Source organism: Carcharhinus amblyrhynchos, chromosome 2, assembly GCF_965287045.1.
Source record: "Carcharhinus amblyrhynchos chromosome 2, sCarAmb.v2.hapA, whole genome shotgun sequence".
NCBI lineage: Eukaryota > Metazoa > Chordata > Chondrichthyes > Carcharhiniformes > Carcharhinidae > Carcharhinus > Carcharhinus amblyrhynchos.
In genome coordinates this window covers 99,727,641-99,752,790 of record NC_137325.1, presented here as the reverse complement: position 1 = coordinate 99,752,790, position 25,150 = coordinate 99,727,641, and the positions used below count along the sequence as shown (strand labels likewise).

The 25,150-nt window shown below is 41.5% G+C and overlaps 1 protein-coding gene across 1 annotated transcript in view; it reads right to left on the bottom strand.

The window, feature by feature from the left end:
- Positions 1-17,337, bottom strand: part of kcnh8 (potassium voltage-gated channel, subfamily H (eag-related), member 8) — a 347,288-nt gene extending 329,951 nt beyond the window's left edge. The window contains exon 1 of the mRNA XM_080209769.1: positions 17,142-17,337. Coding sequence (XP_080065895.1) covers positions 17,142-17,217 — 76 coding nt within the window. The 5' untranslated portion in view covers positions 17,218-17,337. The remainder of the gene's footprint in view (positions 1-17,141) is intronic.
- Positions 17,338-25,150: the final 7,813 nt, after the last annotated feature.

The window sequence follows — 25,150 nt, the reverse complement described above, 5'->3', positions numbered from 1 at the left end:
CTCCCTGCCACTTTTAAAAATAACATGAAACAAATGTGTCGGTCCCTTCCATATGTGATACACAGTGATCACGTCTATACTTAGAATTGGTTTCCCTGAAGGACATTTCGAATAACAGTCACCTTCTTAAAAGTGTATAAAACTAATCGAAGTGCAACAGTATTATCAAATATTTTTCAAAATCAATTACTTCAATCAGTTTTTATATCATTATTAGTTGGATTATTGGATGTTTCCAAGGCATTATTATCCAATCTCCCACTTCCATGTGACACAATGGCAGTGCATTACATTACTTATGTAATAGCTACTACTGTAGTAGTAGCGTAATTTGAGGCTGTGACATTGCAGCAAGATGTACATCAGTCACATGACATCCTGGTTATAATAACAAACAGAAAGGAAGTTGAAATAAAAGTTGTGATAATGATCAATATTACATACTGGACTTGTAGGATAAAAGAATGTGAAGTTTAAAGTTTATTTATTAGTGTTACAAGTAGGCTTACGTTAACACCACTATGAAGTTACTGTGAAAATCCCGTATTTGCCATAGTCCAGCACCTGTTCAGGTACACTGAGGGAGAATTTAGCATGGCTAATGCTCCTAACCAGCACGTCTTTCCGGAGGAAAGCTGGAGCATCCAGAGGAAACCCTCACAAAGATGGGGAGAACATGCAAACTCCACACAGTCAGTGACCCAAGATGGAAATCAAATCTGGGCCCCTGGCATTGTGAGACAGCAGTGCTACACTTTGTGCCACCATGTCTAATAGCACGTGGAGTTGGATGGAAACTGCAATGCAGGTTTATTGAATAGTTGTTCACTCTACAAAGACTTGATCTAGACTAAGGCAAAAGCCTGTCAAGCAGCCAGTGATGTCATGAACTATACCCATGACAAGATCCTTAAAATAACATTGCAACAGCATAACAACAAAAAAAAACTTCCCTCCCCCTTTTAACAACAAATAACTCCAGTACATTTGTATAGTTATCTAAACATATATACAAGGACAGGCAATGAATTGTTACACTGTAATAGTACAGTTAATAGGAAAATTAATCTGGTGGGCATCTATTCCACACTGGTTGCCTGTGCAGTTCAGTGACTTGATTGTTCTTGACCTTAGAGGTATTCTCCAGTTCTTCAGAGATGCCTACACCCTGGAAGGTGTAACAGTCTCTTTTACAGAAGGAAGACTGGTAGCAGCAAGGGATTCTTTAGCAATCTCAGTTTCTGCTGATTGACTCAAAGTTGCAGTCACAGTATCTGATGGTACGGATGGCAGTTCATCCTGAGGTAGTTCTGGCATTCACAGTATTGATACATTGCTGCATGTAGCTAACAACTGATCCACATGGATAAGGATGAGCAAGGATAAACCTGGGTAATTATAGGCCAGTGAGCTTGACGTCAGTGATAGTGAAATTGTTAGAGATGATTTTTAGGGATAGGGTCTATTCACATTTGGCACTGCATGGTCTAATTACTGACAGACAGCATGGTTTTATATGAGGAAGGTCATGTCTCACTAATCTGATTGAGTTTTTTGAGGAAGTGACAAAAATTATTGATGAGAGAAGGCTGTGGATGTCGTCTACACAGATTTTGGAAAAGCATTTGAGAAGGTCCCTTATGGCAGTCTGGTGCAAAAGATTAAATCACACAGGATCAAAGATAAACTACCTAGATGGATTCAGAACTGGCTTGGCCATAGAAGATAGATGGTAGCAGTGGAATGGTGTATTTTTGATTGGATATCTGTAACTAGTGGTGTTCCGCAGGTATCAGTGCTGGGACCTCTGTTGTTTATAATATATATAAATGACTTGGGATAAAACTTAGTTAGCAAGTTTGCAGGTAGTACTAAGATTGCTGGAGTTGTAGATAGTGATGAAGATTGTCAGAGAATACAGCAGGATATGGGTAGGCTGGAAAATTGGACGGAGAAATGACAGATGGAATTTAATTGGGATAAATGGAGGTGATTTATTTTGGTAGATGGAATTCAGGTGGGAGCTATAAAATAGATGGCAGAACAATCAGGAGCATAGACACATAGAGAGATCAGGGAATACAAGTCCACAGATTCATAAATGTGGCACCACAGGTGGGAAAGGTGGTGAAGAAAGCATATGCTATGTTTGCCTTCATCAGCTGGGGCATAGAGTATAAAAGTTGGCAAATTATGTCACAGTTATATAAAACATTGGTTAGGGCATTTTTGGAATGCTGTGTCCAATTCTGGTCATGATGTGGAGATGCTGGCGTTGGACTGAGGTAAACACAGTAAGAAGTCTCATAACACCAAGTTAAAGTCCAACAGGTTTATTTAGTAGCAAAAGCCACTAGCTTTCAGAGTAAAGTAAGTGAGAACTCCCACTTACCTGATGAAGGAGCAGTGCTCCAAAAGCTAGTGACTTGTGCTACCAAATAAATCTGTTGGACTTTAACCTGCTGTTGTGAGACTTCTTATTCCAGTTCTGGTCACCACATTACCAGAAGGATGTAGAGGCTTTGACGGGAGTACAGGAAAGCTTACCAGGATGTTGCCTGGTATGAAGGGTATTAGCTATGGGGAGAGATTGAATAAACTGGGATTGTTCTCCCTGGAAATTCAGAGGCTGAGGGCAACCTGATAGAAGTTGATAAAATTATGAGGGGCATAGATAACGTGAACAGTTGGAAGCTTTCTCTCAGGACAGAAATGACAATTACAAGGGAGCACAAGTTCAAGGTAAGGGGGGGAAAGGTTCAGTAGAGATGTGAATGGGAGGTTTTTTACACAGAAGGTAGCGGGTGCCTGGAACGCACTGCCAAGTGAGGTGGTTGAGGCAAACACGTTAACGACATTTAAGACTTATCTGGATAGATATATGAACAGACTGGGAATAGAAGGATACAGGTGGTTGATCTAGAATAGACAACATGATTGGTGCAGGCTTGGTGGGCCGAAGGGCCTTTTCCTGTGCTATGCTGTGTTTTGTTCTTGTTGAGGTGATGCATTTTGGTAGATTGAACCAGGGCAGGACTAACTCAGTTATTGGTATGGTGTTGGGGAGAGTAATAGAACAAAGAGATCTCAGGTTATAGGTTCTTAGTTCTTTGAAAGTGGAGTCACAGATGGTGAAGAAAGCAATTGACATATTTGGTTTCGTTTGTCAGAACATTGACTATGGGAGTTAGGGCGTCTTGTTGAAGTTGTACAACATATTTGTAAGGCTACATTTGGATTACTGTATATAGTTCTGGTCACCCTATTTTAGAAAGGATATTATTAAAACTAGAAAGAGTGCAGAAAAGATTTACTAGGATGCTACCACTACTTGAAGGTTTGAGTTATTAACAGAGGCTGGATAGATTAAGACTTTATCCCTGGAGTGTAGGAGGTTTAGGGGTGATCTTATAGAGATCTATAAAATAATGAGGGGCATAGATCAGCTAGATAATCAACATCTTTTTGCAAAGGTGGGAGAGTCTAAAACTGGAGGGCATAGGTTTAAGATGAGAGGAGACAGGGTCCAGAGAGGATGAAGTGGCTGGAACAAGCTGCCAGAGTAGCAGACTTGAGCACAATTTTGTCATTTGAAAAGCATTTAGACAGTTACATTGGTAAGATGGGTATAGAGGGATATGGCCCAAACGTGGGCAACTGGGACTAGCTTAATTGCAAAAACTGGACTCATGGACAAGTTGGGCTTAAGGGCCTGTTTCCATGCTGTAACCTCTATGATTCTATGACTCTATGCCATCTCCACACAAGCTTGTCTTCAGTCTGTACTGTTTAGGAGATAGGGCCAGTCTGAGCCAATACAGTTGCAGGAACCTGCCTTTTGCTAGTGATATAGCTGCACGCCAAAACTTGCTCTCCTTGTCAAAACAAGCACCTTTTGGGATTATATTCTCTTCTTAAGATTTGTGACAGCTGATTGTATTCCATTATCTCAGACATCTCCTGAAATAAGAGTAGATCAAATGTAATTCTCAGCTTTCTCCTCAGTAGTAGTAAACTGGAAAACTCAGAGTAATCAAGCATGTAGTGTTGCAATACATTGCCAAGAAAATGTTTATATGGTGATTTAATGAACCTTGACCCTTAGAGGCTTTTAGTGAATGCTTCAAAGATTAGACAAACCTTTTGGCTAATCCATTCATTGATGGGTGGTAAGGTGCTGATTTTATGTATTGGAGACCACTCATCTTTAGATAGTCTTCAAACTCTTGAGCTGTGAATTGTGGTCCATTACCACTCACAATTTGTTTTGCTTTCCCAAATCTGGCAAAAATCTCATCAAGTTTTTTGATGTTTTGTTCCACAGTTGTTGATTTCATGAAAACAGTATCTGACCATTGGGAATGTGCATCAGTAACAAACATGAACCTGTTTCCCTCATATGGACCTGTGAAATCAGTGCGTAAATGTCACCGAGGCATTTTAAGCCACTCACAAGGATGCAATGGGGCCAATGGCGTTCCGTTCCTTACTCATGAACATGATTGGCTTTTTCCTCAATTTAGGCATCTGGTCCAGATCACCAGAAGCAGCTCCATGCAAATTCTTTCACTCGAACTATGCCTGGATATCCTTCATGGAATTGTTCCAATACTCGCTGTCGCAATTTTGGACGATTTATTACCTTCATTCCCCACAGTAGGGATCTGCCCTGTACTGTCAACTCAAATTTTCTGGACAAATATGGCTTTAATTGGGGTTACATTCTTGCTATCCTCCCTTTTAATACTATTTCCAATAACTTCTCCATTACAGGATCATTTCTGGACTTGAGCTGCAGTCACTGGGATGCAAAAAATAGAATATATTGGAAAAAGCACTGGGTGGTACTTGATCAGTTGGCAAAAGTAATTGTGACAATGCATTGGCATAGCTCTCAAATTGATGGTACTTTATCTCACAAGAATGTTCAGATAATGTTAAAAACCATCATTGAAGTTTGTTTGCAGCTAGCATTGGAAAACCTTTATGCGGCCCAAAAATAGTTGTTAAGGGATAGTGGTCCATCAGCAATGGGAAGTAATGATCATAGAGGTGTGGGTCAAGTTTTTGTACTCCAAAGATAATGCTCAGTGGCTCTTTCTCAAATTCAGCTTAATTTAGATTGAGCACTTGTTAAAGAAAGCGATGCAAAAGCTATTGGTCTTTCTTCCTCTGATGGTAGTACTTGTGACATCACTAGTCCAACTCTGTATGGCGAGGCATCACAAGCAAGCTGTAGTGATAAGTTTGAGTTGAAATGTACTAATACTTCTGCCTTCTGTAACTGATTGCTATGTTTTTTGCACTCTACTGTCCGTTACCATACTTGTTTTGTATACAACAGATTATTTAATGGTTTAAGTGTGGGTTGCTAGAGTGGAATCAAATTTTCTGTAAAAATTAATTAACCCTTAGAATGATCTGAACTGTGTTACATTCATTGGTTGTGGAATCTCCATGGTGGCCTCCATCTTCTTAAGTGCCTTGTGTAAATCCTTGCGGTCGATTACATGGTCTAAATATTGAATTGAAGTTTAAAAGGGGTCACACTAATCTTTCCTGACTCGAATATCATGCGTCTGAAAGCGTTTTAATGTGGCTTCTAGGTTACATAAGTGTTCCTGTTTGTTGGTACCAGTAATTAATATGTCATCAATATAACATTGTACTCTTTGTAATCTGCTTAAGATCTGGTCCGTGGACCATTGGAATAAAGTAGGTGCTGAAGTTATCCCAAAAGACAATGTCTTATAGCGAAATAGGCTTTTAGGTTGATGAGCAGGTATTGAGATTCAGCTGAAACATTCATTTGCAGGTAGGCCTGCAATAGATCGATTTTGCTGAACTTTTGTCCACTTGCTAGGCCAGTGAACAAATCCTTAATCAAAGAAAGCAGGTATTGATCCACACACAGAACTGGATTGATTGTTGTTTTAAAATCTCTACAAATACGTATAATCCTGCTTCATTACAGGCACAGTCAGCATTACCCAGTCAATCGTGGTGATGGGTTCTAAGACTCCTGTATCTACAAGTCTCACTATTATAGATTCAACTTTTGAATGCATGGCATACAGTACTGTTCTTGCCTTGAGACATTTAGGCTGACTGTTTTGTTTGATCTTAAGTGTCACCTGTACTCCTTTCATGGACCCTGGGGTCTCCTCAAATACACTCCTTCATTTCTCTAAGATGTTCTATAGATCTGTTTTAGAACCAACTAACCTGCTCACAACACTCCAATTCAATTTTATCTTCTCCAGTCAAGAGCAGCCAAAGAGAGCTGGTAAATTTCCTCAGACCACATGAAGTGGCAGCTCTGCAGTTTGCCCACTTAATTCCACTTTGACTTGGATGTATCCTCTTGTGACACTATTTCCTCAGTGTAGGTCCTCAGGATAACATCTGCTGACCTTTAGCAGAATTCATTTTTTTCTTTTAGGTGTTTTAGGTTCTGTGTACTATATGGCCGATCTTGCCACAACTTTTGCATTGGATGTCTTTGCTCCAGCACTAGGTTTGTGAATGGTCCATTTTGCACAGCAATGACATGCCTCTTGCTTGGTAGACTTTCTCTGGGCAGCAGGCATTTTATAGATCCTCATGCCCGCTTCAAGCTAAGATGCCTTGTTGGTACTGAATATCATTGAAATGGATATCCCTAAGGCTGATTTCAGACTTAAATTATGTTCAGTTAGCAATCTCCAGCATATAGCCTGGTTCCTCAGCCCACAAGCCAGGCAGCCTCTGATTGTATCATCCAGAGAGTCACCAAATTCACAACGCTCCATGAGGCACTTTAGGGGTGCAACAAATCATGCTATATTTTCACCCTCTAGCTGATTTCTCTTATGGAACCTAAAACATTTTGCAATAATTAATGCTTTGGTTGAATAATGGTCCTCCAGTATCTGAGTTAATTCTTGACATGATTTGCAATTGAGTTTTTCAGGTTGGACTAGACTCTGGAGTACATTAAAAGTCTTACTGCCAATGGTGCTAAAAAAAAATGCAGGTATGATGGTATCCTCAGGAATCTTGTTTGCCATGATATAATACTGAAATCTTTCTGCATCTGACTTCCAATTCTCAGACTCTTCCTCAAATGGGCCAATGATGGCAAATTGTCCCACCATTTTAGAGTGATCCCCAGATTTGCTCTGCAATGTTCCTTCAGCACCTTCCCTTAATTGCAATGTTCTAGCTTATTTTAGGTGATAGTATGAACCAAATGTAGCAGTTTTCTTAGATTAAATGAAATGCACAAAATCTCATTCTTGGCTTTGCTGTATCTCTGCACTTCATCTAACTATACACATGGCAAACTCTGCAGCCTGAACTCCCCAGAGTCCCAGTGTTAATTTTCAGCTTGGACCTTTCTCTTTTTCTACCCAACAACCTTACCAGTCCAATGCCAGGTGCAGTCGGCTGACCTGCTGTTGATTCTGCTCCAACATCACAAGTATCAAAGTTTCCAGTTGGAAAGTGCAGCTCTGATTTTTTGTTTACTCAAAAATAAGTTAATCTGCTCCTTGTTGCCAGTATTCTTTTTATCCTGTTATCTGCTTTGTGTGTTCAATAAAAGAACTGTGAAGTAATAGTGGGGTTGGGTGCAAACAAGGCAGATTTATTGAGTAGTTGTTATCGCTACAAGGTTTAATCTACACTATGGCAAAAGCCCATGAAGCAGCCAATTACATCACAAACTACACACATGACAAAACTACAACAACACAACAACAACCTCAAATATATAACAGTCGAGGTCTGTTGGAATATTTTAAATAGTTCAAATATTTTGGCATAAAATGGCAAGTGGAGTAAGAAAGAAAATTGGTTTTCTCCTATCGAGTATTGACAGATGGGGGAAGTGGCAGGTCTGACAGTATGGGTGTCAATTCTGACTTTTGAAAGACTGACCATAAGTGGAATGTACTTATCGACCACCACTTCTGGCAGCAAAGTGCCATGGGCTCATTTAAATCTGGCAGGCAGACTCTAAGTGCTAAACAAGCAACCTATTATCAAAGACAGATGGGTGCTTTGGACAACCAGTGGCAAGTCTCTTACACAATGTAGCCATTGTATGGTGACCATTCCAATATTGTGGCCAATAACATCCTGTTGATGCTAGGCAAAACAGTGAAAAATCAACCGCTTTATCTCACAAAATCACACAAGCAAACATCGATCTTCAGTCCATGGTTAAACACATGATTTTCCCATGGAAAATGAAATAAATAAGACACTTGTCAACTCTCGGAAGGCTCAGTTGATGGTAAACATCCAATATACTGATATATATATACTGGCAAATATTCAGGAATTAAATCAAGGTGAACAGCTCTTCAATTGAACTTTTGTAATGTTGTTATTAGAAAACTCAGGAAAAACTTTTTACCAAAACATTGGGTCATATATGGAACAGATTCCTGATATGGGGCGTGGGAAAAAAATGGATTGCAAGGAAGAACTAAACAAGTTCTTGACAACAAATTGACAACAATGTTATTGGATATGTGCCAAGGGAATACTGTGATAGTTGGATTAGTTAGACTGAAAGTCTTCTCCTGCCTGAAACTGTAACTATGTTATTATTAGAAATGTAACAGTTGTGGTTATGTGTGCATATTGGTCAAAGAAGTCTCTACAACAATGCTCAGAGCTGTTGCCATAACAACACTGATCCGGAAAGTAGAGATGAAGAGGTAAAGGAATTATAGAAAGGGAAAACATTTGAGAATCATAGAGAAAAAGACAAACAAAAAGGAGGTAATTAGAATGACAGAGTGGGAGACAAGCAGAGAAGCAAAACATGTTTTTTCTTTTGCTTTTCCATGAGTAAAATACTCTGGATCAGCCATTTAATATTTAATATAACTCAAGGAGCTCCCCAGCCACTTTCTCTGTAGATTACAAAACATGCCACAATTGTCCTTATAACTTACTCTCCCTTAAACTTGGAAAGAGTCATGAGAGAAGAAGCTTTTCTTTACAGTTGTTCCAATGTACGTAGAGTGAAGCATTTTCCTGTCCTGACCAAAATAATTGTTTCTCAGTACAGAAGCTACTTGAATGCTTCAGCCACTTTCTGTTCATATTTCAGATTTCTAGTGTCCACAATGTTTGGCAACAGCAACATTTTGTGAAACCTTTTGTCATTTAATCACTCCTGCTCTTACCCTATTATTGACCTTCCCTTTAGATCTTCTTCCCACTCTGCTCCTTTCACATGCCTTAGTTCTGATGAAAGGTTGCTGACCTGGAACATTAACACTGTTTCTCTCCAGAGATACTATCAGACAGGCTGAGTATTTCCATCATATTCTGCTTTTGGTTCAATGATTTGCCTTTGCTTTAGAATAAAAAATAATTCACCCAAATTATAGAAGAAATGACATTCTCAATGAATTTGCGAAAACTACATCTTGTTCATTAATGTCCTTTAGGGAAGGAAATTTACCATCCTTAAGGGGCCGGCACGTGGACAGTGGTTAGCACTGTTGCCTCACAGTGCCAGGGACGCAAGTTCAATTCCTGACTTGGGTCACTGTCTGTGTGGAGTTTGCACGTTCTCTCCGTGACTGAGTGGGTTTCCTCTGGGTGCTCTGGCTTCCTCCCACATTCCAATGATGTGTGGGTTAGATTGATTGGCCATGCTAACTTGACCCTAGTTTTGGGGGGTTTTACAGGGTAAATTTACAGGGATAGGGTGGGATTGTTCTTTGTGCAGGCTTGGTGAATACTGTAAGGATGCTATGATTCAATGATTCTACTTGGTCTTGCCTGCATGAGGCTCCAGATCCACTGCAATGTGGTTGACTCTCTGCTACCCTCTATAGAACAGCAGCTAGGGATGGGCAACAAATGTTGGCCAGCCAGTGATGCTCATGTCCCACGAATGAATAGGAAAAGAAACAATCAACAAATCCTGATACCCATTTTAGAGATGGAAAATCAGGTTTTCTTCCTCAAAAATTAAATATAAATCAGCATTTTGTCTTTGAAAACAACTCTGAATACTTTTCTGCTATAATGAGGGGATGTAGAGTAGTTGAATTTGTGTAGTAAAATTCGGAGCTACCATCTGTGAAATTGACAAAAAATTGAATCTGTCCAGTGGTGGTTGTGTCGATTGCTAAATGCCAGCTCTTTAATTACCTGTTGATGGTTACCTACGGGGTGGTTGATAGATCCTCCACTGAACCCCTGTTGCTGCCCATCAACAGGTAATTAAAAAGCTTGAGTTTAACAACCTATACAGTGCTTCTCTTATAGTTACATTCTTGCCAATTTCACAGATGATGGCTCTGATTTTAGCTACACTATGATTCAAGTACCAGAGATCATCAGATCAGAAACCTGCGCCGGGCTAGCCATTGATCTACTAAAGGAACAAGAAGTGAGGATATATCCCCATTTCACAAAATCTTCTCTCTGGGCTTCTACTCCCAATTTTAATTCATGTGCTCCAACAGCCGATTCATTCCAAAGCTGCTGCGTGTGCAATTTTGACTCACTGGGCTGAATTTTACTGTGGGCTTGATACCAGAGCAAAAAGTGGGTCCCGAGTGAGGGCGCATTTGCCAGTAGCATTTTACCGTGAGATAAGAGGCATTATACCCTAGGTGGCTCCTTAACTGGCTGCCTGTAGGACCAGGAAGTTGAGCAAGCTCCTGTTCCTGCCGGCGTAATAAGTTTCTGTCCACTACCCTGTCGGATTTGCCTGTTTGTTACGGGGACTGTGGTCAAAGCGTCCTTTATGGAAATTTCACATGATTGCTCTGCGGTGAAATTGATTTATCCCAAGTCCCATTAAATTAACAGATCTGTGTCCTCCAATATTTCTCTTAAATGAAGTTTAATTCGGTATCCTGTTTGTGACCCTGTGATAAGAACTGGGCACAGTGGAGTAGAAATTCATCTGTGGTAGCGCTGCAAAATGGGTAGCATTTCATTGGTGGCTTACAATACTTCGTCCAGTCTTCGGTTCTATTGAAATCAATGGGTGAGGAGGATAAACAGAACCAAGGCAGGTGGATGGATTTAAGATACAGGCCAGCAAGAGCTGATCTGATTGATGGAATAGGCTCGAGAGGCTGAGTTGTCTATTCTTGTATTTGAGTTCGGGCAGAGAGCCGACACAACACTGACCAGGACATATTTTTACTGCCCATCTTCCAAGTACAGCCTAACCAGCTCTTTATGAAGTCTTAGCAAAATGTCTGTTGATTTCGACTGTTCTTATATATCCCAGTGTCTGACTAGCTTTTATTAATTACTGTATTATATTTTCCAGGCATTAAAAGTGATGAATTTCTTCTCATTCCTAGTTCCTTTCTCAGTCTCGCTGCGTTGATTTAGTTTTATATTAAGAAGAGTTGTGATTCACAATTTTTGCACAGAACCTTACTTTTATCAGTATTGAATTTACCTTTTTGTTTGTTGACCTACTCGATCTAAAACTATTCTACAACTTTATCTGCTTTTTCTCTTCTATTGTTGTCAGAAAAAATACAATTGATTTTAGCATCTAGATTATGAATGGAGATTAGAAACAATGGGGATTCCAAGCACTGGCTCCTGTGGAATTCACTTCCACTGAATCTCTGCAGTGAAGGAGGCCATTCAGCCCATTGAGTCTGCAGCAGCTCTTCAAAAGAGTGCCTTACTCAGGCCTACCCCTCTAGCATCTTCGGACACTAAGGGACATTTTAGCACAGCCAATCAACCTAATCTGTACATCTTTGGACTGTTGAAGGAAACCAGAGCACCCGGAGGAGACGCACGCAGATGCGGGGAGAACATGTACATTCCACACATACAGCCACCCAAGACTGAAATCAAACTCAGGTCCCTGGTGCTGCCCACTTCATCTCACATCACTGTTTTGCTCCATTCTAAATTCCTGTGTACTGTGAATAGGGTGTGCTAGAGCAACATTTCAAGTCAAATCGACAACCTCCCAATCTACAACCTCCAACACCTAGAAAGCCCTGGATAGCAGGTGGAGGAAAACACTGTCACCACCATGTCCTGCTCCAATTTATACATGATCCAGACTAGGACACATATCACTATTCTTTGAACATTGCTTAGTCAAAATTCTGGAATTTCCTATTTAACAGCATTATGGGATCAAATGGACTATGGTGGTTCAAAAAGAGGTCATATTACCACCTTCTCATGACAATTAGGAAGAGTCTCATTGAGACGTATAAGATGATGAATGGGATGGATAGGATAGAGGTGGAAAGACTCTTCCCGCTCAAAAAAGACAGTAGGACTAGGGGGCACAGCCTCAAGATAAAGGGGGGGCGGTTCAGAACGGAGTTGAGGAGGAACTTCTTCACTCAAAGGGTGGTGAATCTCTGGAATTCTCTGCCCGTTGAAGTGGTGGAGGCTGCCTCGCTAAATATTTTTAAGAAGCGGGTTGATGGGTTTTTGATAAGAGAGGGGATTAAGGGTTATGGGGAGAGGGCGGGAAAGTGGAACTGAGCCACGACAGATCAGCCATGATCTTATTGAATGGCGGGGCAGGCTCGAAGGGCCAGATGGCCTACTCCTGCTCCTATTTCTTATGTTCTTATGTAATAAGAGCTGGTCTTGCCAGTGACATACACATGCTGACAATTCATTTAAATAATTATATCCTAGGAGATATTGAAATCAGTGTGGAAGAATTACTTTATAAATTAAAGTTATTTAAAATTACCAATTCCCTTATCAAAGAACATACTTTTTAGGATGTTGAAAGAGAAGCAAGGGAAATTTATGGAGCACCTGTTGTCACTCTAAAGGGATCCAAAGACATTGTTGATTTTGTGTAGGGCTGGAACAAAACCAATATAGTGCTGCATTAAAAAAAATGGATAGCACTAGGCCAAGCCAATTAAGGGCGAATTGCTTTAATGTCAATAGAAAGGTAAGTTAATCAAAATTATTCTAAGAGATGACTGGAACTAGTTTAAATAGACTTAGATTATAAAACTCCTGTCTGACAAACTTTGCTGACTTCTTTGAAGATTTTACCGGTGTAAGTAAGTTTATGGTGAAACTCTTCATGAATTGCTTATTTGGACTTTTAAAGATTTTCACAAAGTCAAAAATTCTCTAAAAGAAAGCTATTCCAGCGTGCTCCTCACTTGTATCATGTGGACGATGGAGACCTTTGATGAGTCAGGATGGTAAAATCATTAAATGTCAAAGTGACCTGATTCAGCTCTCTCGAGTTTGAAATAGTCATTGCCTGGCTCTTGGGTGGCACAAATTTACCAATCCCCAATATCATCCAGGCTTACTTACTGGGCTTTGATTCTTTCATTACCTGAGAAACTGAAAGTGAAACTGAACATTGTGCAATCATCAACAAGCAACCTCATGCTTTGAGACTCATACTGAAGGATAGGTCATTAATGAAGCCGCAAAAGATAATTGGGCCTAGGATGCTGTCCTCAGAAAGTCTTACAACAATATCCACATCTTGACGTATTTAATCTCAAACAACCACATCCTCCTTTCTGCCAGATGCAACTTCTGCCACTGGAGATTTTTCCCCAGCCTTTTGAATGCTGCTTTAATCTCAGGGACAGTCACTATCAATACAGCTCTAGAGTTCAGCTCTTGTGCCCATGTTTGAACCAAGGTGTTAATGGTCCAAATTCATTCATTTTTGGCAGATCCCAAACTGAGCAGGTGATTGGTGAATAAGTGTTGCCTGATAGCACTATTGACTCTTCATCCAGTGCTCTGCTGTTGATTGGGAGTAGGACAATAGGACAACAATTGGTAGGATATTATTTGTCTTGCTTTTGGGAATTTGCTTTTAACTTTTTATGCGGTGAGTGGTTAGGGTGTGGAATGCAGTACCTGATAGTTTGGTGGAGACAGATTAATTTGAAGCTTTCAGAACTGATCAATAAGCATTTGAGGAGAAAAATGTTTGCAGGAGAAAAATGTTAGCCCTATAATACAGGAGGGTGTAATACAGGAAGGTATTACACCCTCCTGTAATATCACACAGGAGAGTGGTATTAGCTGAGCTGTTCTTGCAAAGAACCAGCATGGACTTGAGGGGCCATAGGGCCTTCCTCTGTACTGTAGGCATTTTTGATTCTATTTCCACATTGTTGGATAGATGCTGGTGTTGTGGCTACACTAGAATTGTTCGGCTGGGTGGAGAAGTCACTCAGCACCTTGGCTGGGATGTTGTGGGGCCTGGAGCCTTTCCTTAGCCAGTTCTTGCTGTCACCTAATGAGAACTGAATGGGCTGAAGACAAGCATCTGTGATGGCAGGGAACTCTGTTGAGTAATCATTCAGCTCAGTCTATTGAATATTGTTTTCGCTGCTTATCATGCATGTTGTCCTGTGCTGTCACTTCACCAGGTTAGGGACTTTGTTTCAAACACACCTGGTGCTGCTCTAGGCACAATCTCCTACACTTAATGAACTTGAATGGCTTGAGGAGGAATTCTGAGAAATATTTCAAGCCATGATGTTATAAATTGTTATTATAGACTCTGTTACTGTCCACAGTACCACTTGGATACTAGTTTTGAGCTGACAGATCTGTTCTGAATCTATCCCGCTTAGAATGGTGCTCATGCCACATGATATAATGGAGAAAGTTCTTTGTGAAAACACTGCAGTGATAACTCTAACCAACACTATCACAGACACATCAGTGACAGATTGATGAGAATAAGGTCAAATGCCTGTGAACTAATCTTAATGATGGATATTGAAGTCTCCCACCCAGAATCCATTCTATTTCCTAATTTAGTTCCAGTTTCTTCCAAGTAGTGTTCAACTGACGGGAGCATTGAACCTAAGCTTCTGTTAGGTGGTAAGTGGAAATCAGTGGGCAGTTTTTTTCCCCATATTTGACCTGAAGGAGAGATACTTGGGATCTATATCAACACTGATAATTCCAAAAGTACTTCCCTCTCATCTCTAGTGACTTGTGTGAGTACGATTATGTCAAACTATCGATGGAAGGGATTATTATCCAAATAAATGCAACCAGCACCAATTCTTACTACTAGGGAGTCGCTCAAGAAATATCAAACATTCACTCATTATTTTAAAATCAAATAACTAAATATTATGGAAATTCTTTCTGTGATTTCTTGATTTGTGCTCTCAGCAAGTAAGCTTTGCGTTGGAAGCCACATATTTGGAAAATCAGTCCTCTGTTCTAACCTTCCCTCTATCAACTGGTTAAAGAAAGATTTAAGATTTTATGTCAGCAATTTCCAGCCATGACAGAGTCAATGAATTTCCATACATCACTTCTGCAGTATGAAACAAAAAGTTGAATATCTTGTATCAATACATTCAAAAATATTTTCCAGAACAATTAAGTAAAAGTTCTGATTGCAAAGTGATTTTAAAGTTTATGAACTTGAGCTTCTTATATAATGTTGTTTTATTATGCCCTTTAATATTTCCTGAGTTGTTTCACTATTATGCTGCATTTTAAATGTTACTGGCATATTTCTTGTTTCAGAGCGGAAGGAGCAGGATTTTGTACATCTATGTGTAAAATCGCATGGTGCACAGTGTCTCATTTTGTTGGGAATGATGTAGTAATGTTTAAATTGATCAGTTCAATTGCAAAATCTATTTGCAGTAAACAAGTGCATCCTGAGGCAAGTTAGAGTTTCCTTGTTATCTGTAAATGAAATTTGCAGATTAAGTGACCTTATGAATTCCCAGTTTCTGGTTAAGAGTCCATCGTGAAGAGGCTGCCTCTTCTATTTATGACTTAGAAGTGTGATCCCTGAGGTGTGGCGGATGAGTACTGGATGCGAGACTTTTATATAAATAGATAATGTTAAATGCATTCTTTTTCTCACAAAATGTGAGAACTTACGAACAGACTAACTGCTTTGCAGATCTCAGTGTAGTTTATTCTTAAGACAACTTCATTACAAATGCATTCACTGTCAAAAACTGAGTGTAATTTAGAAGACCGGATTGAAAAAATTACCAGTTGTCTTACATTTAAATGAACTTCGAATGCACAGAACCAATGATCATGCTTTTGTTTCACAAGCTTAAGTCCAATATAAGCAACTAGGATGAAGGGAATTCGATGTGAGAAGGAGTTGATTGTGTCTTTTTTTAAGAAAAATATTGAACTGCAGGATGCGGAGGAACGTAAGATTTCCAAAGGAAGATTTCACTTTAGTGGGCAATTTGCTGGATTGTGACTGGTACCAACTTGCTTGGATCTATCCCTGGAACTGAACCTCCTCTGGATTCTTTACCAGAGCTGATGGGGGCGAATACACACACACAACGCGATATCAAACTAAACAACTTATTCTGGACTTTACAGCGGCACTGTTCCCGAACAAAGATCATCGATCTCGACAGCATTCAGAAATTTAGCAGATTCGCTAATGAACCATCTCTCGAATTTTGGAGGCTAATTTTAGAAGGCGGCCGGCTATTGACAATTCAAACCTACAAACAAGACGTGCACACTGAAGCAAAACGCGGCGGGATGTTATATAATGTAGGGGAAAAAGATATTTAAAAAGGAAAGCAATTACAAAACGTCCAACAGTGAATCAAAAGGAGGAATCCAAAAGAGTCTGAAAAGTGCAATGGGACAAAACAACCCTAAACTGCAGTCCCTGGCGTCTCATTTCCAGCTCATTGGTAAGATTGTTAGTGCCCTCCGGTCTGGTCAAAGCCTCTCAGTGTTCCACACATTGAGTTAGTGCCTGCAGCACTAAACCTCGGTCAGTACCTGTGCCGAACAAAACAACTCTGACGGGCCCAGGGCAGAGAATTGACTACATTCCCTGGTGAAAAATACACCGGAGGTTTCATTTCAACGAACTTCAAACACTGAGACTCTGGTTTTTATTCAGTGAAGCGCTTCCAGGTTCACGGAAAGAAAATCCACTTTCACTGTCAGTCTCACAGCAATGAAGGGCCGAGCTATTGAAACGCATCCTCAAATGCAAATACGACCCATTCTGACCTGACTGATCCACAAATCACTAACTTCTCTGCTAGCCCTCAGCACCACTTCATTCTCGTTTCAGTTTCCCAAACTCCATCCCTTCACCTTTAAAACCCTTCACATCGACAAGGGAGAATTATATATTTTTTTAAAAAACTTACGTGTCCCATCAAAGCGCGTTGCTATGGTATCCAAGAAAGTGTTTTGTGGCGCTAATAATCCTTTCATAACAGGCATTTTTCCCGAGTGGTGTGAAATTCCCCATCAAACTTGCGCGGCTGTGTTGAGTTCACTGAGTGAGAGAGGAGAGGGAGGGAAGGAGGCAGAGGCAGCCTTGTTCCTGCTCATTGACAATATCTTCCACTCACAGCCAGAGACAGAATGAGAGCTGGGACTAAAGAGGAGGAGGGGAAAGACCAGCGCCTTCACTCTCTCTCTCTCTCTCACACACACACACACTCACAGAGAGAGAGCTGGAGGCAGGATAGAGAGTATTAGCACCTCCTTCACTCACTCTCACACAGAGAGAGCTGGAGTCAGGACGGAGGGAACTAGCAGCTCCTTCACTGAAAGAGAAAGAGCTGGAAACGGAGGAGAGCGGAGAGAGAGTAGCACTGATCAGGGAAAGATAGAGAGGGAAGACGAAAAGGAGGGAGGGTGTGAGGGGAGATGTCACACACAGCTGAAAAACACATGTCATTTCAAAATGCAACTCAGATTTGGCACTAACAAGATAAACACTTGAGGGCGAGGGCAACCTGATTTGCTGTGTCCTATTATGCCTGGTGGATTTCTTTCTGAGGGAGATGGTCCTTCCTTTATTAGGGGAACAGTCACCCCATTACCTAAACTTGCCGCTGAGCATCGGCTACTGGGCAGTGTGTGTTACAGACGCACAATCAGCAGTGGCGAATCTCACTCATTTGTCTATGACTGTGGAACGAAAGTTGATTTCTGCTTGTGTTGGAGACACTAATCATTCACTGCGTTTTTGCCGACATTACCCGTTTGCTAAGGGGAAGCCCCTCTTTACTAATTCCGAAAATATGTACATTTGACCAAATGGTAAACGGAGGTGGCTATGTTTAGCAGCTGTGGAGGGAAAATGAATGGTTTATTTCAGAGATGATAAATTGTGACCGCATATTTAAGTAGCAAATAAGTATTAGACTCGTAAAATACGGAGAGGTATGGAAATTGCAACTCAAAGATATACAGTCAATTGTTTCAGACAGATGATTGACACTGTGTAAAAGAACTGCTTTAAAATTGGCCAATTGTTCCAAAAATATGTAGTGGGATTGTCACATCACTGCATTAAAAGATTCATTCCTTGGGGAATGTAGAATAGTGTCAGAGATGTGGTGCTCCTCGTGTGATTAATATGGAAAAGTCGAGTAATCTCGAATAATAAATTACCTGACGGGAGGGGAATTAACTTCAGCGAATTGAGGAGTGATCTGGCCTGGGTAAATTGGAGTTAAAGGCTGGTGAGCAAGAATGTAACAGAGCAATGATTAATGTAAGAGAGCAATATATTAACGATTGTTAGGCCCACTGACCCTCGACTCTCCCCCATCCATTTTTCATGCCATTTCCATGACCCTGTCACCCCCGTGCTCCCCAGACCTCTTACACACACCTGGAATTTTCCATGCCCACTGAACCAGTATGCATTTATAGAACCAATTAACTATATAACTATGATAAATCTTGAAATTCACTTTGAACACTCATTCAAAAATCTATAAAATGCTGCTCTTACAACGTATAAATGTCTCAAATACACCGAGCCATTAATAGTTTCAACATTAGAAGCTTTACCTCACTCGCTCCTGATCATCTTGTCTGATTAAACACACAAACATTGAAAAAGTAACTTATTATCGCTTCACAAATATGCCTACCAATGAAAGATACCACTCCACTTAAGCCTGAGCTATCCATTGGTGAGCTTTGAAGGTCAGCCAAGCATTCATAATGTAACTACCTGAGAAAAGTGCCAGAAAGTCTTCCAAAATTTTTCCTGTGTTCTAGAGACTGCAGATAGAAATAACACCAGTGGTAAAGTAGCAGCCTTTGCCTCCTGCCATTTCATTCCTCAACTTGTCCAGTCTTGTATGCCCTATACACACCATCAGCACTCTCATTGCCTACACAATGAAAGCTGTCAGCCAATCTTGCAGTCTCACGTACTGACTCCCCCTGCCATCTGAACAACCTGGTTGCTGTCCCTAATTGGACTGGAGGTGGTCTCTTAACTAGATGCATCTCAAAGAAATCACCTTTGAAGGCACACTGTTGCTATGATCAAGGTCAGAACTGAAAATGGTCCCAACTGCCAAATATTTACAAAGTCTGCATGATGCTGCCCATTATAAGAACATAAGAACATAAGAAATAGGAGCAGGAGTAGGCCATCTGGCCCTTCGAGCCTGCCCCGCCATTCAATAAGATCATGGCTGATCTGTCGTGGCTCAGTTCCACTTTCCCGCCCTCTCCCCATAACCCTTAATCCCCTCTCTTATCAAAAACCCATCAACCCGCTTCTTAAAAATATTTAGCGAGGCAGCCTCCACCACTTCAACGGGCAGAGAATTCCAGAGATTCACCACCCTTTGAGTGAAGAAGTTCCTCCTCAACTCCGTTCTGAACCGCCCCCCCTTTATCTTGAGGCTGTGCCCCCTAGTCCTACTGTCTTTTTTGAGCGGGAAGAGTCTTTCCACCTCTATCCTATCCATCCCATTCATCATCTTATACGTCTCAATGAGATCTCCCCTCATTCTTCTAAACTCTAACGAGTACAAGCCTAGTTTATTCAGCCTCTCCTCATAGCTCAACCCCCTCAACTCCGGTATCAGCCTAGTAAACCTCCTCTGCACTCCCTCCAAGGCCAAAATATCTTTGCGCAGGTGCGGCGCCCAAAACTGCACACAGTACTCCAGCTGCGGCCTCACCAGTGCCCTATACAGCTGCAGCAAGACCTCCCTACTTTTATATTCAATCCCCCTCGCTATGAAGGCCAGCATCCCATTCGCCTTCCTGACCACCTGCTGCACCTGCAGGCTGGGTTTTTGCGACTCATGCACAAGGACCCCGAGGTCCCTCTGCACCGTCGCCTGCTGCAGTTTTTCGCCACGTAAGTAATAGTCCTTCCCACCATTCTTCCTACCAAAGTGGACCACCTCACACTTGCCAACATTAAATTCCATTTGCCATTTCCTGGCCCATTCGCCCAGCCTATCTAGATCCTTCTGCAGACTCTCCACACCATCCGCACAATTTGCCTTTCCCCCAATCTTGGTGTCATCAGCAAATTTCGACACCCTACACTCGGTTCCCTCCTCCAGATCATCTATATAAATGGTAAATAGCTGAGGCCCCAGCACCGACCCCTGGGGCACCCCACTAGTCACCAACCGCCAATCTGAATAGCACCCATTGACCCCCACTCTCTGCCTCCTATTTGACAACCAATCCTCTATCCACGCTAACACCCTACCCCCAACTCCATGTCCTCTGACCTTCTGCAGTAACCTCTTGTGAGGTACCTTATCAAACGCCTTCTGAAAATCCAGAAAGACCACATCCACCGGCTCTCCTCTATCCACCGCCCTAGACACATCCTCATAGAACTCCAGTAAATTTGTCAGACACGACTTCCCTTTAATGAAACCGTGTTGCGTCTGCCCTATCAAGCAATTCCCTTCAAGATGCCTCGCAATTTCCTCCTTAATGACGGATTCTAACATTTTACCTACCACAGACGTTAAACTAACCGGCCTGTAATTCCCCGCCTTTTGCCTGGCACCCTTCTTAAACAACGGCGTAACATTAGCCGTTTTCCAATCCTCCGGCACTTCCCCGGAATCCAGCGACGTCTGGAAAATAACCACCAAGGCATCCACTATCACCTCCGCCATTTCTTTCAGAACCCTCGGATGCATTCCATCCGGTCCTGGGGACTTGTCCACAATCAGCCCCTCCAGTCTGTTGCGCACCACCTCTCTAGTAACAGTAATGTCATTAAGACCCTCCAGTCCTACCACCTTTCCATCGCTAACACCCGGCAAATTATTCACGTCCTCCTCCGTGAAGACAGAAACAAAAAAGTTATTCAAGACCTTAGCCATATCCCCATCCCCTACCACTAGGTCCCCTTTCTCATCCTCTAAGGGACCAACGTTCACCCTAGCCAGCCTCTTCCTTTTTATATATTTATAAAAACTCTTGCTATCCTTTTTTATATTAAGCGCTAGCCCAGCTTCATAGCTTCTTCTACCCTCCTTTATCAACTTTTTTGTCAATCTTTGTTGACATTTAAACCTCTCCCAATCCTCTTCTTGCCCACTACTCTTAGCTACTCTAAACTCCTCCGCTTTTAATTTAACACTTTCCTTCACCTCCTTCGTTATCCACGGCTTATCGCAGTGATTAAAATAGCTTGCATTTACATATCATGTATAACATAAGAAACCATCCTGAAGTGTTTCATAAAGGCATTATAAAACAATATCTGACATGAAGATATATAAAGAGAGGTTTGGGTGGGCAATGAAAAGCCCGGTCAAAGATATAGAGCGGGATTCTCCGCCCACACTTGCCTCAAAACCGAAGAACCTGCCCAAGGTCAATGGCCCTTTGTGTGGTTTGCCTCCCCCACCTCCCACCCAGCCATAATTTTTAAGGAGCATCTTAAAAGAGCAACCAAGAAGGTGAGCTGGAGAGGCATAAGGAGGGAATTCCAGAGCTTAATCAGAGGCAATTGAAGGCACATGATGCCAGAATAGAGAAGAACAGAAATGTCGGAGGGCTGTAAGCTGGAGAAGATCACAGAGATCAGAGGAGGCCAGACCATGGATGGATCGGAAGAAAAAGATGAGAATTTTAAAATGCAAGTATTGCTTAACTGAGATCCATTGTAGGTTGGCTGACACAGAGGATATGGGTGAATAGGATTTGGTGCGAGTCAGCACATGGATAAGAGCATTTTGGAGTTTACAAAGAATAGAATATTGGAGGCTGGCCAGGCATGCATTAGAATTGTCAAGTCTATGAGTAACAAAGGCATAAATGAGGGTTTCAGCAGCTGACGAACTGAGGTGGAGTGAAAATGGGAAATGTTATGGAAAGGGAAATAGATGGTCTCAGTGGTGGCTGGTTATATGGTCAGAAGCTCATCTCAGGGTTAGCTATGAAACAAAGGTTGCAAGCAATCTGGTTTAGTCTCAAATAGTTACTAGGTAGAGGGATGGAGTCTGCTTGGGAGCAGAATTTGTGGTGGGGACTGGAAGCATTGTTTTCCCAATATTTGATTCAAGGAAATTTCTGCTCATTTAGTACTGGATGTCATACAGGTAGGCTGATAATTTGGAGACATTGGAGAAATCAACAGAGGTGGTGGTGAGATAGAGCTGGGTGTCATCAACGTACACGTACATGACAGATTGAGAATGATGAGAAAGGAGCATTTGCCTTTTTTGTGATCACACGGATGTCATTTGTGAATTTATTAAGAGCCATTTCAATACTGTGGCAAGAATGGAAACCCGATTGGAGGGCGTTCAAACTTGGAATTCCAGGAAAGGTGTGCATGAAGTTGAGGGATGACAGCATGTTCAAGAACTTTGGGAAGTTAGAGACGGGGTAGGAGTAACCGGTCAAAGGCTATTTTCTTGAGGAGGGAGTGATTGTGGCAGATTTGAAGGAGAGGGTGACAGAGCCCGAAGAGAAAGAACTGTTAACAATGTCATGTTTTTCAGGTGCCCAGATAACCAACAATCTGCCCTGGTCCCTCTATGCTGACTCTATAATTAAAAAAAAAACTCACCAATGCCTCTACTTTCTCAGAAGACTAAGGAAATATGGCACGTCAGCTACAACTCTCACCAATTTTTACAGAAAGCATTCTTTCTGGTTGTATCACAGTTTGGTATGGCTCCTGCTCTGCCCAAGACCACAAAAGGTCATGGATGTAGCCCAATCCATCATACAAACCATCCATTGACTCTGTCTACACTTCCCACTGCTTTGGCAAAGCAACCATCATAATTAAGGACCCCACACACTCTGGTCTCTCTTCCACCTTCTTCTGTCGAGAAAAAGATACAAAAATCTGAGGTCATGTACCAACTGACTAGAGAACAGCTTCTTCCTTGCTGCCATCAGACTTTTGAATGGACTTCCCTTTCCTTAAGTTGATCTTTCTCTATACCCTAGCCATGACTGTAACACTACATTCTGCATTTCCCCTCATTTCCTTCTCAATGAATGGTATGCTTTGTCTGTATAGTGCGCAAGAAATAATACTTTTCACTGGATGTTAATACATGCAACAATAATAAATCAAGTCAGGTAACATGGGATCCAGGAAGAGAAGTTCAATCGTCGGTAGTTCAGTGGTCAAACAAGCAATGCACACTTTCTTCAGACTGGTTAAATACAGTGTAAAAGAAAATTACAAAGGTTTGATATTTTGCCTAGAAGCTGAAATCTAGGGCTGATATAGAAATCATAGAATCATAGAACCCTACAGCGCAGAAAGAGGCCATTCAGGCCATCAAATCTGCACCGACAATAATCCCACTCAGGCACTATCCACATATTCCTACATATTTTACCCACTAATCCCTCTAACCTAAGCATCTCAGGACACTAAGGGGCAATTTTAGCTTGGCCAATCAACCTAACCTGCACAACTTTGGACTGTGAGAGGAAACCGGAGCACCCGAGGAAACCCACGCAGACACAAGGAGAATGTGCAAACTCCACACAGACAGTGACCCGAGCCGGGAATGGAACCCAAGTCCCTGGAGCTGTGAAGCAGCAGTGCTAACCACTGTGCTACTGTGTCACCCATAGTTATTGATGCATTTATCCAATAATTAGGAATCTATAGTAAGAATTAATGACATGATGAGAGCAGCATTCTATTGACTGCTGAGTTGAATAAGACATTATTTTGAAAGTATCATATGTGTTGAAACTAGTAAGCATCTGAAATGCTCTATACCTTGCAGATATTTGAAAATTTGATGCAAATTGATTTCTATGATTTTGAGTTGAAAGGGGACAAAAAAGATGATCTGGAGGAGTCTTGCTCCCATTCATCAGTTAGAGGCTTTCAAGATAAGGACAGAAGACTTTGTGGATTTGATTAATGCCTTCTATGTGATGGATATCCATCAGGATTTATCTTCTATTCAGCCTCGTTACAGGAATCATCACATTTTAAAAAGTCTCACAACACCAGGTTAAAGCCCAACAGGTTTATTTGGAATCACGAGCTTTCAGAGCGCTGCCCCTTCATCTTTTTTTAAAAAGATGCTTGGATAGGCGCATGAAGAGCCCTAATCTGCAGGAGTTAGGGAGCAAAAGTTGGAGCGCAGGATGGCTCTCGATGGACCAAATTACCTCCATCAATGCCGTGAAAGCTTCCCATGTTTCCCTTTGTTTGTTTCACTGGAATAGAGGGAATTGAGGGGTTTGTTTCTTGCAGGGAAGGGAGGATGTTCTATTATGGACTGTAACACAAGAGTGTGCGACCAGTTCTAACCCATAGGCCGTAACAAGAAATTAAAATGTCTAACTCACCCACACATGTGAGTGGCACAGTGGCACACTGCCTCACAGTGCCAAGGACCCAGGTTCGATTCCTAGCCTGGGTCATTGTCAGTGAGGAGTTTGCATGTTCTCCCCGTGTCTGCGTGGGTTTCCTCTGTGTGCTCCAGTTTTCTTCCATAGTCCGAAAGATGTACTGGTTAAATGCATTGACCCGAATAGGTGGCAAGTGCGGCAACTAGGGGAATTTCACAGTAACTTCATTGCAGTATGAATGTAAGCCTACTTGTGACTAATAAATAAATTTTAATTTAGGAAAGAGTCACATTGTTAGTTTTTGTGATGCAATAGAAGTAAAGTTCTGCGCTACTACTTATCTGCTACATTAATATGTGGCTGAATGGCACCATTCTCAGCTGAGCCAGAAGACTGTGGGTTCAAGTCCCATTTTGGTGTCTCAAGGACATGACTTAGGCTGACACTTTAGTGCAGTACTGAAGGTGTGCTGCATTGTCGGAGGTGCCGGCTTTCATATAAGGTCCTGTCTACTCTCTCAGGTGGTTGTTAAGGATTCCTCAGCACTATTTGAAGAGCAGGGGTCTCTTCAAAG